Genomic DNA, 16,150 nt, shown 5'->3' on the forward strand with positions numbered 1-16,150 from the left:
CCTCTCAACACTCCCAGAAGTGTTTAGTGTTACTATTAACGAATGCAAATATAAGTGCTCGTGTGTGGCTTTGTTGTCACAACTGCTTCAGCCTTATGCTCATTGCCGTCATTGCAACGAGTACGAAAGAAAACTTAACACTTATTTTCTATTTCCTCAGCCTTTCTCTATTACAAAACAGTAGAATATCACAGCACTTCCAAAGCAGCCAATCAAATTTCTGTATCATTTCCCATTTGTTGCTGTCCAATGAAAAACAAGTCTCCGAAATGTGTATCCTTTCTTTTTAAGCAACACAAAGAAAAATCTTTGGCGATTCCCCCCCCCCCCCCCCCCCCCCCCCAGATAAAAGCAAAAATAATCTTTATGGTTTACAGTTATGTGCCTACGGCGGCAATGAAACAGTGTTGATAAATTGGAACATGCTGTAGACTTTGGCTTATCTGTGTAAAAGCCATACTTCTGAATATTTGTGTGACAATCATCTCTAAACCATGAAAAACAGCAAGCGTGCTTTCTTGTGCCTCCGATTACATCACTGTGCAAACTAGTTAATTGGATGCCTTTTGTAACCTCGAAGTGTCGTAAACACAGTAAATATTTGTAGGAAAATCACTTAAAGGCAATAAGTAAAACAAATGAAAAATGGCGAGGATGGCAGAAACTTAGCACGCCCTCTTGTGTTACATGACGACCTATTCTGACGCCACGAGCCGTGCATGCTTCTGAATGGATGATATTTTTACAGCTACTATGGTGTTGTGTGCGATGATTGCCAACCAGTGTAATACGCCCTCACATCCCCGACTTGTACTTGCATGTCTCGAAATGCTTAGGGGTACCAATTAATGCAACCTGAACTCGTACTGGTTCTGAAATATTGGGCCTTTTCTAAAAGCCAGTCAAAGATGGTCACGTAAACACTGAAACTGCAATTCCATCAAACCGTAGAGTTCAGTTTTGGTAAATAGTGATTGTTTTTTTTTTTGGTGTTGTCTAGGCTAGATGGAAATAGCTGCAACTACTATGTAAATAATGCTACAGTGGCACCTTGACTTACAAGTAAGGCTGCAACTAACGATGACATCAATAATGGATGAATCTATCGATTATTTTTTTGGGATAAATCGGAACATTGCTTGGACTACTGAATCTGCTTTCTATCCTGAACTCTGGGAAGGCATGTTTGCATGAGAGCTGGGAATTGATAGGATATGACAAGATTTGCCAAAAATGACAAAATGCGGGGTCATGCTGGAACGGCCACTTCGAGCAGAGGACAACGCAGCAAGCATTTTGAAAATCAGATTGATGGTTTCGGGGGGAAAAAAAAAAGTCTCTTTTGGGAAGGTTTTTGTGTGATAATGTGGTCAGAAAATGCCTTCAAATGAGAGTAAAACAGTATCAGTATCTCCTCGACCAACTCATTTTGTCGACTACTTGAACCACTTCTCCGATGAGATGACAAGTTTCAGTTCAAAATATCCACCGATTGCTCGTATGGGCAGAAATGACAAGACATTGACTTTTCAAAATTACGGTGATGTTTTAAACCGCCTCACTTGCCCTTAAAACTTGACTTAACGAGCGCAAATGGAACATTATTGGTGAGAAGAGCAGCGTGGACACTAGAATCGGACGTGTACTTCAGCACGCGATTTTCTCATTTTATTTGTTTTTATTTTGGGAATGTATTTGTTATGGAAGATTTTACAGGCGTTTGAAGTGCTCGTTCCATGTTTTTTTTTTTTGTAGAAAATTGCACAACGATGGCGGCCACTGGTCATGTTGCTCGCTATATTAACCTGTGTGTGTTCTAGTCTTCAATTGATGTCACCGTTTGGTATTTTTGCTCGGTGTCTTTCGGCAAGCGCAATTTCTTAAGTCGAGTTGCACTTTATCGCTGCTATTTCAATTTGCTATGCGGGTTGGGGCCGATAATAGCAGAATAAGTCTAATTGAATGGAGGGCAGTGTGCCGTGGAAGGAGGTACGTTGGCCCAAGCACACAGGGGTCATTGAAGCACGCTCCTCCGGACAATGCCAGTCAGTGTTCGTCAGCGCCGCTCCCGGCCGAGCAGAGTTGGGGCCGGGCGAATGAAACGGGCCCTTCTGCAGTTCCGCGCAGCTGAAATGTCCGCGAAGGAACGTCGCTTGCTGATTGTGTGGGAAAAATGAAGTCTGTTTGTTTAGCCTCATTGCTGGAGGTCAACGGTTCTGCGGTTTGATCAGTCGTAAAGTTTTGTGTGGTGCCGTACACCGTTATAAAGGGTCATAGAATATGTATATTTGCTGTCCTGCTTTTTAGCACTCTTGTTACAGTAGCGGTTGCAGTAGTACAAAATAGTGCGAGAGGGTCAATGGGAGCTAAACGTACCTGTATTAGTGTCCAGTGATTGGTCAACAGAGAACTGTCACTTCAGTGTGAGAATGTAATGATAAGAAAAGTTTTTTTTTTTTTTTTTTTTTTTTTTTTTTAAACAATCCTTTGTTTTGATTGTTGACAGATATTGTGAGCACATTGTACTGCTTTGTTGTTAATTGATTGCTATGATGTCACGCTGTTGATTGAGCTGGTGATTGACGTACCGCCCCGGATTTAGAATGACGACATATCGAATCTGTAGCAAATGCTCAAGGTAATATGTGCGTGGAAGAGTCAGGATGTTCTGTCAAATACATGACTTTATTCTTTTGATTGAAGCGGACCGAGCAGGATTCCATGTAGTTTGGGACTTGGCCATCTGCAGAGACCAACGAGCTGGATGTTCTCCAGAGTACAGTGCGCTCGCTGCATGCTCTACACACAGGTTGCTGCATCTGCTAGAGCTGCTTTGCCCACAAAAGCGACTCTTCCAGCCTTGTTTGCGTTTACAAATCAAGTTGTTTAAGTCTTGTAATGTTTAGTCTAAATGATCTGATCCATACAGCAGTGACTGACCGATAACCCCTGTGATGTGTTCGACAAACGAAGGCATCTTTACAGCTCTCGTGAACTCTCTGCTCCTGCGGGAGTAGTAACCACATCCCCATTCTGGCATCAGTCTTGGCTAATGGCGGCGCTTGAGCGCTTTACGATTTGGTACAATCCATCCATTTGCCGCCTCTTACATGGAATCAGGTCACAGTGGCAGCAGGCTGAGTAGCGTCACCGCAACGGAACTCTTTCTCGGCTTTCCTCGGATACTTCTACCAGTTGGTTCAGACCGGAAAACCTCCAATCGGTGGCCCCCTAGCGCCTTCGTATTCGGATACAGGGAGTCCTCGGTCTGTGTGTTCCGTTTCTTTGACAATGATATAACCCGGTTTTGTAGATCAGTCGGAACCAGGCTTGGTGACTAGTGGAATATATGAAACATGACAAAACGTACATTTAATACAAATTGGGATTGTTTCGGAGCATTGCTTTCTCCATGTTTGTTGTCAAATCTCTTTTCCATATTTGTGTGTGTGTGTGTGTGTGGGATGGGGGGATTTTATTGCGAGTGACGGCCTGTGACGGATTATTTGCTAATTTGCTAGCGCATTAGACTCATGGAGGTATAAGGGCGGTGACGTTTACACCGTTTATCTATAAATATGTATCTATTTTCATACGTACAGTACATAGGGATGAATGAGCCTAAAGTCCTACTTTCAGACATTTAATCATAGTAAGGGGAGAGTTTATTAGCTCTGAGATCGACTTAATCCCGCATATGCAAACGAAACGATGAAATCAAAAGCTACACCATGCATGAAATAACCCGACTGTGACGGTCAACACGGGTGTTGTGCTGTTATCCCAACGTGCGTCTGCCTTGCTTTCAATGGGGAACCTTGTGAAAGGACACAAGTTGCAATGCATGCTTTCAAGCGCACACAATCAACGGGGGCACTTTCTGCGCTGAGAGATACGATATACTTGTAATGTCACACTGTTGGAAAACTCCAAGCCGCATCCACACGTCACCTTGAGGCATATCAGCAATCAGAGCGGAAGAGGAGTAAAGATTCCAATCTCAGTCACTCATCTTCAGTATTGCCGGAGCGGGAATAACCATTGCTCCAGAGGAAGAGCCGCTCATCATCATCGGCGATACAGTCACTGCTCGTCATAGTAACTGTCGGTCACGCTGACATGAATGTTAAGCTTTAAGCAACAGGATGGCATCAGGCTCCATTTTACGATGGTCAACATATTCCACAACAAGCTCTGATTGTTACAGGCAGCAGCTCATGTTATTGACATCGTTGGTTCTCCCCAAACAAAACACTTACTATTGTTATATCATTTACCGGTATTATACTTACAAAGAGGTGGAACTGGTTGGCACATTTGCCTCACAGTTCTGAGGACCGGGGTTCAAATCCCGGCCCCGCCTGTGTGGAGTTGAGTTTGCATGTTCTCCCCGTGCCTGGGTGGCTTTTCCTCCCACATCCCAAAAACATGCGTGCTAGGTTAATTGAAGACTCAAAATTGCCCGTTGGTGTGAATGGTGGTTGTGCCCTGTGATTGGCGGGCAACCAGCCCGAAGTTAGCTGGGATAGGCTCCAGCACTCCCGTGACCCGCGTGAGGATAAGCGGCTCAGAAAACCGATGGATGGATACTTACAGATAACGTATTTAGCTTGAAGCCAACAAACCATAGTGTCAATACGCGTGGAACTGTGTAGTGTCATGAGCAGCATTGCTGTATTTCCAAAGTATCTTTGAGTTGGAAACAAACATTCATTCAAAAAATAAAAGAGCGTATTTCACAGATTCACTTTTTGAGTGATATTGTAATTGTTAAGCAAAAATTACAATGTTAGTGAACTCATTGTTACTGTTGTTTTACTGTTCTCCAAATATTTGATTGTAGTATTGTCTTATTATGGAAGTTGTTATGCATGCTATCTGGTATTATTAAATGACAGCATGTCAACAATTTGATTATGTCTGCACTGTGATTGCATAGCAGTCCCCTCATGCCTTACCTTGGTAATCTCTTCTTTTGAGTAAATAAGTACGCCTGGCCACGATGGGCTATCTTCTCCCGGCCACGCTAGAGTCTTTTTTACGCGCCTGGGCCGTCATACTTTTGGCAGTTGTGTGTATTCTCTCATCCACATGTCTGAAACACACAACCGGGAAGCTAGTGCATAAACACCAAAGAGGTGTGATTCATTGAATTCCGAGGCTGGCTTTAAAACACTCGTGAATGTCATTGAAATCCATGAGAAACGTAAAGCATACTTTCAAACTGAAAATACCCCACGTAACGTCTTGTCGGACAGTCGCGACGTGCGTACTGTTCCAATTTGAAGGAGAGCAATTATTCTAAGTTTTTTTTTTTTTTTATTCCGTGTGAAATAAATCCAATAAAAGTAATGTAATCAGAATACTGCGCTTGACTGAATGCATGTTTGGAGTCCATCCATATTAAAGGGTGTGTCTGCCTGTTCCATAGATTAGAGTGCGTATCTGGCAGGTGGATGTGTAAGTGACCGATTTAAGTGGATGGGAGTTTGGGCTTAGCCAGAAATGTGCAAAACTGCGTGCCTTTACCGACCTGGGAAATTACTACTTTGTTCTTACATTTTTAAAGGTCCCCTATTTTGTCAAACCAACTTTTTCGAGTATTCAGGATGTAATATTGTCTCTCTGGTGCCTCAGTAAACGTGTCATATGAATTAACATCGTCCACGCATTCCTGACTTCCAGATGTTTTACTGGCGAGAGGCCTGAAATCAGGTCATTGGAATTTCTCGAGCTTATCTACATCACTAGCGTAGATGAGCCCTTTTCCGCCCCTGAGCCAGCGCTGTCAACATGACAAACACGCGTGCGCTCACAAGTGGGTCTTCTACACGGGAGCCAACCAATCAGAGAAAAGGGGGCGGTCTTAGCCAAATATGGACAAAGCGGATACAAAAGTGGGCCGAACAGAAGTAGCAGTCAGAGGGGTCTTTTCTGGACACTCGTATGACAAAACCAAAGTGTTTTTTTTTACATTAAATTGACACTTAAAAGTCCATGTTAGAGAGTCACTCGATGAAGGTGTACAAAGCCAAAGTTAAAGTTGCAATATTTGTTGATACTGAGTTTTGGTAACACTAATAAAGATAGCATATCATCAACCTTTTCATCCTGCTGGGGCTTTTTCCTCATTGTCAACTCATATGTCAGCACATAATTCAATGTGGGTCGGCTCGCTGTCTGCTGTAGATGTTGAAGTCTTCTGAGTTTTGTTGTTGTTGTTTTGTTTAGTTTTTTCCCTTCACAGCCATCATCAATTTTCCGACGCATGACAACGGATCGCTCCGTGTTGTGAGTGCCAACGTCTGAGGCTTTGTGATACTCAAGCTTCTCTCTTCTTTCTCTCTCTCTCTCTCGTCTACAGCCGTTTGAGGCCAGTGACCTGCTGCTCGGCCTGAACTTCTCCAAGGTGTTGAGCAGTCTCGTGGCTCTCAATAAAGTGACGGCAGGTTAGTCCCAACTCTGCGCGTGAGTATCGTTGGAGTGGGTGCTCGTATCAGAAGACGGTGGAGTAGTCAATGAGCGTGTGTGGGCGCTGACCGCAGCTACCAGGTCTGAGATATTTTGATTCTCGCTCTCTCCTCTCCAGATATTGGCGTGGGCAGTGACTCGGTGTGCGCCCGACACTCTTCCGCCCACCGCATCAAGTCCTTTGAGTCTCTGGCCTCCCAGGCTTCACTGGGTCGATCCTCCAAGCTGCTGCAGATCCAGTTTCGCAGTCTGGTGAGTGCAACAACTGATTCAAAAAAAAAAAAAACCCTGGGTCACTTATTAATCATGCAGAATTGTTATTGTAATATTTGCTGTTACACGGCTAGAAATGACAAAAACAAACATGCTAACCTTAGGTTATTTTTTTTTCTCTTTGCAATCCGATTGATGCGTTCAATGCACCGTGGTTTTCAGGGTGTCCCGCTATACTGTTTGGAAGTGGAGATGATACGGTGCAAAGGAGAAGCCATATTTTCGCCATGGGACAGTTCAATACATGTTCCGAATTCACAGAAGTGATTGATTTTCTGTCACCCCATCAAATGCACTGTGTGTTTATTTTTTTTTATTTTTTTACCATAGCACTGTGGTTGCTACCCACCGGAAGGGTGCTTCTAAGTGGTATGATATAAAACTGTTCTTTTTGTACATTTCGATGTGAATCCAACTGTACTGCTGTCTTAACTCATCCCCCAAAAGACCCCAATGGATGTTTCAGTGTACCTCCATTCTGTCACACTCTTGCATCTCTTTTCAGGACATGTCAGAGAACAGCGGGCAGCAGCTGCTGGTGAAGGCACGTTTCAACTTCCTGCAGACCAACGAGGATGAGCTCACCTTCAACAAGGGTGACATCATCGGTGTGACTCGTCAGGACGACGGGGGCTGGTGGGAGGGGACCCTCAACGGCAAGACGGGATGGTTTCCTAGCAACTACGTCCGTGAAGTCAAAGGCTCCGGTGGGTGCCTTCGCTGTCTTATTACCGGCGTTGAGATGTGTTATGCCTGCATGCTTGAATTGAGTTTTTAACTGCTGACGCTCATCAGGTATCACGATATTTATTTCTCTTTCCATAGACAAACAAGTGTCCCCCAAGTCTGGTACCCTTAAAAGTCTGCCTAAAGGCTTTGACACATCTGCCATTAGCAAGACCTACTACAACCTGGTAAGGACTTAACTCACATTTGCAGTTTCAACATTCGTTTCTGAATTGATCATGGACATTTTTTTTTGCCTCAATTTACCATCTTGTATTTTAGGTGTTGCAGAACATTTTAGAAACCGAGACTGAGTATTCCAAGGACCTCCAGAGCCTCCTAACAAATTACCTGCGGCCTCTTCAGAGCTTTGAGAAGTACGTACGACCGCATCGCACAATCAGAGCCACATGGTAGTAGAAGAGTCCAGCTAAACAGTCACAGTCTGTCTCCACCTCCAGGCTGAGCGGCTCTGATGTATCTCTGATCCTGGGAAACCTGGAGGAGATCTGCACCTTCCAACAGATGCTCGTCCAATCATTGGAGGAATGCACCAAGTAATTCCCCCACTCCCACCCCTCTAGCACAGTCCCACCGCAGCAGCAGCAGCAGCAGCCTGTTTCATAACATAAATGTAGAGCCCTCTAGTGTTGGCCCTCTGTACTACAAAGACAAAGATTGTTATGCCAAATCCATGTGTGGACAGGTGTATTTTTTTATTTGTTTTTTTTAAATGCCTGCTCTGCCTAATCTTGTTCCATTAAAATATATCATATGTTTGAAATATAACATTTGAATATAAAATGGAAAATACATTACATTTAAAAATAATGATCCAATTGTGACTTTTTTTCTTCTTTTATCTTCTTTTTATTTTCTCTTTTATGATGCGATCCAAAGATTCTGTAGCATTATTTAAAGGGGCCAGAAAATGTCTATACACACGCAAACTGAAAAAGTTTCGACTTTGGCCAGATTTATGCAAAACATATAAAAAAATGTGTTTTATAATAACTAGGTTCATGTGCACACGCTATTGGCTTCACCTAATGGGCAAATTAGACATTAAAACACACTGCAGTTCAATGCCAGTGCTACCACATTATTAAACATTGTGAAATCAATACAACCATCATTAAAACCAAGTATTTTTGCATTATCTCGTAAAATGGACACCTAATGTGGCTGGTGAGCGTCTCAACACGTTTCTTGTTATTTCTTAAGGCTTCCAGAGAGTCAGCAAAGGGTGGGCGGCTTCTTCCTCAACCTCATGCCCCAAATGAAGGCTCTTTACGTGGGTTACTGCTCCAACCACCCCTGTGCGGTTAACGTGCTCACGCAACACAGGTCCGTCTTTGAACGCACCAGCTGCGTTCAAGCCACTTTCCATTGAACTCGTACTTTCAAAAAAAAAAATATATATATATTTTTTTTTGTCATTGTGTCCTGCAGCGAGGCGCTGGGGGAGTTCATGGAGGGCAGAGGTGCGGTCAACCCCGGGATCCTCACACTGACCACGGGCCTGAGTAAACCTTTCATGAGACTGGACAAATACCCCACCCTGCTCAAAGAGCTGGAACGCCACATGGAGGTGTGTAAATGTCTACAAGGTAGTCTAGTCTTATCATTTTCGACGCGAACTAGTTCAAAGTTCAGTTCACTGTTCCAGAAATGAACTGGTTCAGCTCACAGTTCATAATTCAAAATGTTCCAAAATGATACTTCTTTTTGTTGTTGTTGCTGACAGGCTATCCCCCTTAAAATTTCGTTTCGTTTCATTTTCGCATTGGTCGCCCCCCATTCACAAGCAGCCAGCGGCAGCTTGTGAACCCTCCAATCTCAAAAACATGAGGGAAAACGTGTTGATTTAAAATTCGAATTGTTTAAAATGAGGACTTAAAAGAAAAACAGGACATTTGTCCTCAATGTGCAAACAAACAAAAATGCAACACAGTATGACAGGAAAGATGGTGAAAGGAAATTGAAAGCTTTGCATTCCTCGCCGCCCTGGGTGACTATATATATATATATATTAACAAAATCTTTTCTTTTTTCTATTCATACATTGCAAAACAAAACAAAGTTTTCAGATCATGACAATGCGATCATATCGTTTTAACTAAATGATTCCTCGTAATCCATTTGTACAATTATGTACTGTGTTACAAAAGAACCACCGAAGAACTAGTTCATGAAGTTTCGTTCAGGTAGGTACAACACTTGAGTCTCGTTGTGTCTTGTGTCATTACAACGCCAAGAATTGTGTTGTCTTTTAGGAGAGTCACCCTGACAGAAGTGACATCCAGAGGTGCATGGCCACTTTCAAACATCTATCTGTAAGGGCGACACGCGTAGCTTTTAGCCTTACACTCTGGCGTGAGGATTGAGATTCTGAGTGCTCGCCTGTTTCCGCTGTGCCAGACGCAGTGCCAGGAGGTTCGCAAGCGTAAGGAGCTTGAGCTGCAGATCCTGACGGAATCCATCCGTCTGTGGGAGGGTGACGATATCAAGACCCTGGGCTCTGTGCTGTACATGAGCCAGGTGCTGGTGCACACTCCTGGGGCGGAGGTAACACGTTTTTCACCTTACGCATCCCTCTCAATAGACTTTGACACATTTGTATCTCAAATGTTTGAACCGGGGTTTCGGTTTTGCCATTTGCCAAGAACATATTAACGGCTTATGTTTTTGAAGGAAAATATGTTAAGCAGATACACAGTGAGACTTGTGATGTTCCATGACCTTCCATTTTTTATGCAGCACCATATGGAACCCCCCTTTATGAATATGTGCCACAAAACCTCCACTGTCCATCTATATTTATTCCGTCGCAATTGTATCTGCTTATTTGATCTATTAAGACCTCAGCCTTGTGATTGGCTGGTGTACCAGTGTGTACACCAATTCATTTTTGACTCTGCTGTTACACCACGCCATGCATCGGGGCGAAGAAATGTCGACGGAGTTCTAATGGTTGCAAAAAAAACCAAACAAACAAAAAAATGCTGTGTGTGGCAGATGGCACCCACTTATTAATGTACAGAACTGCAGTGGACCCTGCGTTTCAGCCGACAAGTCAGGTGGAGTTCTGACTGTAGTTTTTTCCATTGAGTTTGACACCCTTGAAACGCCAGCTATATGTATTGTTAGTATTTGTTGAAAATCTAAAAAAAGTTTCGTTTAATGTCTGCTACTGTGTGACCATGAGACAATTGGTAAGAAACCACATTTCTCTCTGTCTTTTCCTTTTCATCCTTCAGGAAAAGAGCGAGCGTTACCTCATGCTCTTCCCCCACGTCCTCCTCATGTTGTCGGCCAGCCCCAGGATGAGCGGCTTCATATTCCAGGTTACTGCTGAGGAATGTGCTTTCCTGATTCCTATTTATTTTGATCTCACTTCTCATGCTGAGTTTTCTATCGGCAGGGAAAACTGCCTCTGGCCAGCATGTCGGTGAGCAAGCTCGAAGACTGCGAAGCCCACAAAAATGCCTTTGAGCTCAGCGGTAAACCGAGCGGTCGACGTACGCAACATGCTCCATTTTGTTGTGCGTTATCACAAGGCTTTTAACATCTTGTTTTTGGGCAGGCTCCATGTTTGAGCGTCTTCAGGTGTCGTGCGCCAACCAGCAGGATCTGCAGGACTGGGCGGAGCATCTGACGCGGCAGATCAAGCACACTGCAGCCACAGCGCCGAGCCACAAACCTCTCAATGTTCCCTGCCACACGGTCAGGATCGCGCACTCCTTTTGAACTTTTCGGTTTCCGTCCAGTTTGTAATACATTTTAAACACGTGGCCTCCTCAGCTTCCATCCCATCCCGTCACCCCGTCCCGGCACGCGGAAGGGAGGGCCATGACGGTGGCTCCCACCTACCACACCCTGCCTCACCCTTCCTCCCATGGGACGTCTCACAGTACCATGATGTGGGGCCCCCTGGAACCTCCAAACACCCCGAAACCGTGGAGCTTGAGCTGCCTGCGGCCCGCACCCCCGCTGCGGCCCTCTGCAGCCCTCTGCTATAAGGAGGTGACGGATGGGGATTGGGGAACAAACCGCATGAATTAGGAAAATTGGCAAACAATTATTTGGGGTTAATTCATTTTAAATGGGGGGGGGGGGGGAAATACCGAAGTGTGTTTTTTCCACAATGAAATCTTCTGTCTGCTATTCCAGTAATAGTCGTAACAAACGATGGCAAGGAACTATAGTTGGCGACTTAAATTTGGGTCAAAATGATCGCCACACGACTCCGTACATGGGGTCAGTGTTTGCTGTCCTTGTGACGTGACGTGTAGGATAGTGATAGAATACGGCGGGTTCAAACCTACGGTAACTATTGTCTTCTCTCTGTGTGCAGGATCTAAGTAAAAGTCCCAAGAGTGTCAAGAAACTCCTTCCCAAGCGCAAGCCAGAGAGGAAGCAGTCTGAGGAGGAGTTTGCCTTGAGGAAGAGTAGGTTTTCTTCCCCTTTCGAATCTGCAGGTTGTTTGTGTAGGCTGGGCGCTTGATACTGAAACCAAAATATTATCTCTCAGTACGATGCAGCGCGGGTCTACGCCAACCATAATAATAAGCGCGTTGTCAACTGATTACCTCTCTTGCAGTGTCCATCAAAACTGAGCATTGATGGGGCGGCAATAACCTATTATTATCTTTAGGCACCGCTGCTCTGGAAGAAGACGCCCAGATCCTAAAAGTCATTGAGGCCTACTGCACCAGCGCCAAGACCAGGCAGACGCTCAACTCCAGTAAGGAAAAAGTATTTGTATTTAAAAAAACAAAACCCAAAAAAATCTCTCTAGAGTAAAAAAAATCAAAAAAACAAAAAAAACATCCCTGTCCAGACCACTGGCCTTTTCAAAGACATTTCTATCTGCATGAAACTGCATATCCTGGGTGTCAATTGCTTTTTTTTTTGTTTTTATCCAGTCAGAAGCATAGGCCCCCCACCACACACACAATCTCAGAGTATGTGAATTTGCAAATTCAGAACTGTGACTATGCGGGGTTCGCTGTAGCTGTCTTAAACCACTATCAGTGCGTGGTGTCCTTGTAACTCTTGAAGATACATGGCGAGAAATGAAAATATACGCTTTGGATGCCCAATGTTTCCGCTACTCTTGGATCCCTTAACCGTGCAGCCCCGTGCCCACAAGTAAACCTAAGAGACCAGAGACCTTCCATCTCCTCTATTGCTGTTTTTAGTGTCCCATCCCAACTGATGCGTCCAATGCAGTTTCCCGCGGTACAATCCGAGGAGAGTAGAGCTGGCCATATTTTCCTCGAAAGTATTGATGAGCTGGAGCCCATCCCAGCTGACATTGGGCGACACCCCTGGACTAGTCTTCAGCCAGTCCCAGGGCACATATAAACAAACAGCCAGTCACGCTCACATTCACATCTATGGACAATTTAGAGTCTTCAATGAACCTCTCATGCATGTTTTTGGAATGTGGGAGGCCCACAGAGCTCAGATTCAAACCCTGAACCTCAGAACTGTGAGACAGCTGTGTTGACCCCTTGACCCACAGTCCTGCCTGCATAGAAAAATGAGATTTGTCAAAATACTTGTTGCTTTTGACGTGCGTTTCCGTTTGTTGTTGTCTTGCTGACCTTTTATTAACACTGATGTCCTGAGCTGTGCCTTCTAACAGTATCTTCCCCTTCTTTCTATCTCCCTCCTCTCCTCATCGCTCCGGTTGACCTTTTTCCATTCTTGTGTTCGATCCATTCTCTTCGTTCACATTTGCTCCATTGTCCCGTCCTGCATTTCCGCCATTTGTTGTGCATGAAAATCCTGCGTGGCACCCCACTTCCCCTCCCACCACATTCCCCCCATCCCAGCCTGGCAGGGCACCGACTTGATGCACAACCACGTGCTGGCCGACGCGGATCGGCCCTCCGCGGACTCGCCGGGCCGCCGCAGCAGCGTGTCGCGGCCGGAGTTGAGCTCCGACCTTTCGGAGGACTCGGACTACGACTCCATTTGGACCAGCCATTCTTACCGAATGGGCTCGGTGCCGCGCAAGAGCTGCATCTCGCACCAAAACTAAAGAATGGTCGGTGCTGCCAACTGGCGCGCTTACCTCTTTTACAATCTGTACTAGGAGGAATTTTTTGGAATCTATTTATTCTGTTGTTTTTGTTAACTTATTTGCTTTATTTATTTTTGGACAGTTTGAGGATGTCCCCGTTGCCTTTGCCACTTTCCCCTTCTACGTGCCTCCTCTCTTTCTGTAGCTGTCATGCAGTAAGCGTTTGCTCGTTCCTCTTCATTTATCTTGAATGTGACCCCATCGTTCCAGCACAAACGTGGGGAACTGTCTTTTTTTAGCCCCGTAGAGTGAGCGTGAGAGAGCGAGTCGGTGGGATTTAAAAGAAAAACAAAAAAAAAGGTGGGAGAGGGAGAGGGAGAGGTGGCGACTCAGCTTTTCCTGTCTGATATTCAGATGCAATTCAGGAACCGAGTGTATTCTCTTTGACGGCGTGCAGCTTCTATCCCCGTTGGTGGTTTTAGAGCGCGTATGCTCAAACGTATAGCACAGATGGCACATAAACACACAACTTCAGCCATATACTCTATGTACCCGCTGCCACTTAATACAGCATAATGTCAATTTAACATCCCCCCCCCCCTGCCGTCACGTTCGAATCTGCCGTCACAATGACTTTCAATGAGAGAACATACAATTAAAACCTACTACATTTGCTGTTGGAAACTGAATGCCTTTTTGTGATAGAATGGCGTCCCACAATTTAAAATATACTTTGACATTATTGGGAAATAGAAATAGTGTATTTTCTGTCAAGCATTGCATAAGATCAAAATCCTTGTTGAATGGGCTGTTTACAAAAAACTGGAAGGTAGCATCTGAGGTGTTCAAAGTGAAAAACCGAGAAAAACAAATCGTCAAATGTGTTCTAGCCGCTGTTATTGTGCGCGGTATATTGCAAATGACCAACACAGCACGCCAAACACAAAAATGCAGTATCTCCACAGACAATCGTGAGTCTCCTCCTCCAAAACCTGATGTCTGTCGTAGTACCAATACTGACCTGTGAGAGGCGGCATGGTGCCTCAGGGCATCCGAAGTAGTATTCGAAGAAGAAATGGAAAAAGCGAGGCTAACAGTTGAATTATCCGGTAACTGCATTGCTGTAGCAAACTCTCCTTGTCATTTTCTGCCGTGGCGAATGACCTGAGATACACTCAACACAAACATGTGCGCCTGTTTTAGTCCAGCAACATTGCAAGCTTCGGTTCCCTTCCTATTGGGCAATCTTTCCGTTTCAGGTCACAATCACGGAGTCCCTAGCGCGTCCGACCTTAGTGTTGACCGTGCACGAGGATTTGCACATGGTAAATATTGAACAGGTTTTACATTTACGATTGTCTGTTTTGTAAGAAGTTTGAGGAGTACAAACTCTTGAGACACCCCACACCACTTTACCACTCAGGATCCACACAATAATCGGGCCTTTGCTGACTTTGATCCGAAGAGGAGAAAAATGCTACAATTGGGCCCGATAGTCGGTGCGTGTGTACCGCACTTTAGCTAGCAACCACGTTAGTAAGAAGTAACCCCCTCCCCCATGGTAACAGAAACAGTTTTGGTCAATGAAATAAACACTATATAATGTAAATCAATTAATATGTTGAATGCAGTTTATTTTCCAGATTGAACCAGGCTAGCTAATATGCAAAGCTAGCTTGGTTTTCTTGGTTTAAATTTAGAAATGCATTCATCTTTCAAACTTCCTTGAATAAACATCTCAAGCGAGAGTTGCTGTTAAACTCTCCTCCTCTAGTTTGTACGCTAGGCTGAGATACGCTAAGCTAACTCATAGCTCCCTCCAGCTCCATGAAGTGGTGAAATTGAGAAACCAAGTTTTAAAATGATGGCAAAAGACTCGGTAGATTTCCCAAAATGTTCGAACAGTAATAACTTCAAAAGCAGAAGGCTGTCAAAGGTTGACGAGGTTTGCTTCAAGTCCAAACAGCGAGCGAACAAGCTAGCCTGTTGTTTATTCAGCCCCATAAAAGAGTCCGGCATACCTCAGTGTTATCTGGCTTGTGTCACTATTTTCATGAAGAAGTATTTTTCCAGTGTTGGTACTACAAAGTCTGGAATTGGCATCTATTAAGAGTCATATATAATGGTCCATGGTACACTCTATTTTTGTTGTAGTTATTTTTTTGTAATTTGGTTTTGAAATTATTCTAATCTATATGTCTGTCAATGTTTACAAAAACAACCATGGGAGAATGAATGTTTGTTTGTTTTTAATTTATTTGGACGAAAAGTGAATTATTTTCCACAATCATGTAACAGGGCAATGGCTGGAGCAAGAATGTGTCAAATGTACTTTTTTGGGTCGTCTACCTAGAGTGTGTATGATATAGTCCTCAAAGGGAGACTTATTAAATATTCAGTGTTCCTGTAAAGTAAAGTCATGTGGTGTAAATGCTCTTCCCTCAGCGTTGTGCAAGCATTGAAGGGCCGCAAAAAAAAAAAAAAGATTTGAACCGAAACATTTCTATGTATGTACTCTGTCAATCTCAAAATGTGGTCCGAGTTGGGCTTAAAGTGGATTTATGAACTCCCTCAATCTCAGAATACTGTCAGAGTGTAAAGAGCACATCATCCATTTCATGTAAATAATAGTCATGAATTAGCTTG

General features: G+C 44.1%; 1 protein-coding gene across 4 annotated transcripts in view; it reads left to right on the forward strand.

The window, feature by feature from the left end:
• The window catches only part of arhgef7a (Rho guanine nucleotide exchange factor (GEF) 7a), a 44,307-nt gene that overhangs the window by 25,472 nt on the left and 2,685 nt on the right, over positions 1–16,150 (forward strand). For 3 of the 4 annotated variants that reach the window (XM_061793329.1, XM_061793328.1, XM_061793330.1), the window contains 16 exons: positions 6,365–6,449; positions 6,590–6,723; positions 7,250–7,451; positions 7,570–7,658; positions 7,753–7,847; positions 7,932–8,027; positions 8,695–8,817; positions 8,923–9,061; positions 9,747–9,806; positions 9,892–10,038; positions 10,731–10,817; positions 10,895–10,973; positions 11,057–11,196; positions 11,275–11,496; positions 11,828–11,921; positions 12,128–12,217. In XM_061793329.1, the coding sequence (XP_061649313.1) occupies positions 6,365–6,449; positions 6,590–6,723; positions 7,250–7,451; positions 7,570–7,658; positions 7,753–7,847; positions 7,932–8,027; positions 8,695–8,817; positions 8,923–9,061; positions 9,747–9,806; positions 9,892–10,038; positions 10,731–10,817; positions 10,895–10,973; positions 11,057–11,196; positions 11,275–11,496; positions 11,828–11,921; positions 12,128–12,217 (1,882 nt within the window). Of the gene's footprint in view, positions 1–6,364; positions 6,450–6,589; positions 6,724–7,249; positions 7,452–7,569; positions 7,659–7,752; positions 7,848–7,931; positions 8,028–8,694; positions 8,818–8,922; positions 9,062–9,746; positions 9,807–9,891; positions 10,039–10,730; positions 10,818–10,894; positions 10,974–11,056; positions 11,197–11,274; positions 11,497–11,827; positions 11,922–12,127; positions 12,218–13,313; positions 13,503–16,150 lie in introns of all 4 variants that reach the window. The other variant, XM_061793331.1, reaches the window with a different exon arrangement.

The sequence above is a fragment of the Phyllopteryx taeniolatus genome, chromosome 12, assembly GCF_024500385.1.
Source record: "Phyllopteryx taeniolatus isolate TA_2022b chromosome 12, UOR_Ptae_1.2, whole genome shotgun sequence".
In the NCBI taxonomy this organism is placed as follows: Eukaryota; Metazoa; Chordata; class Actinopteri; order Syngnathiformes; family Syngnathidae; genus Phyllopteryx; species Phyllopteryx taeniolatus.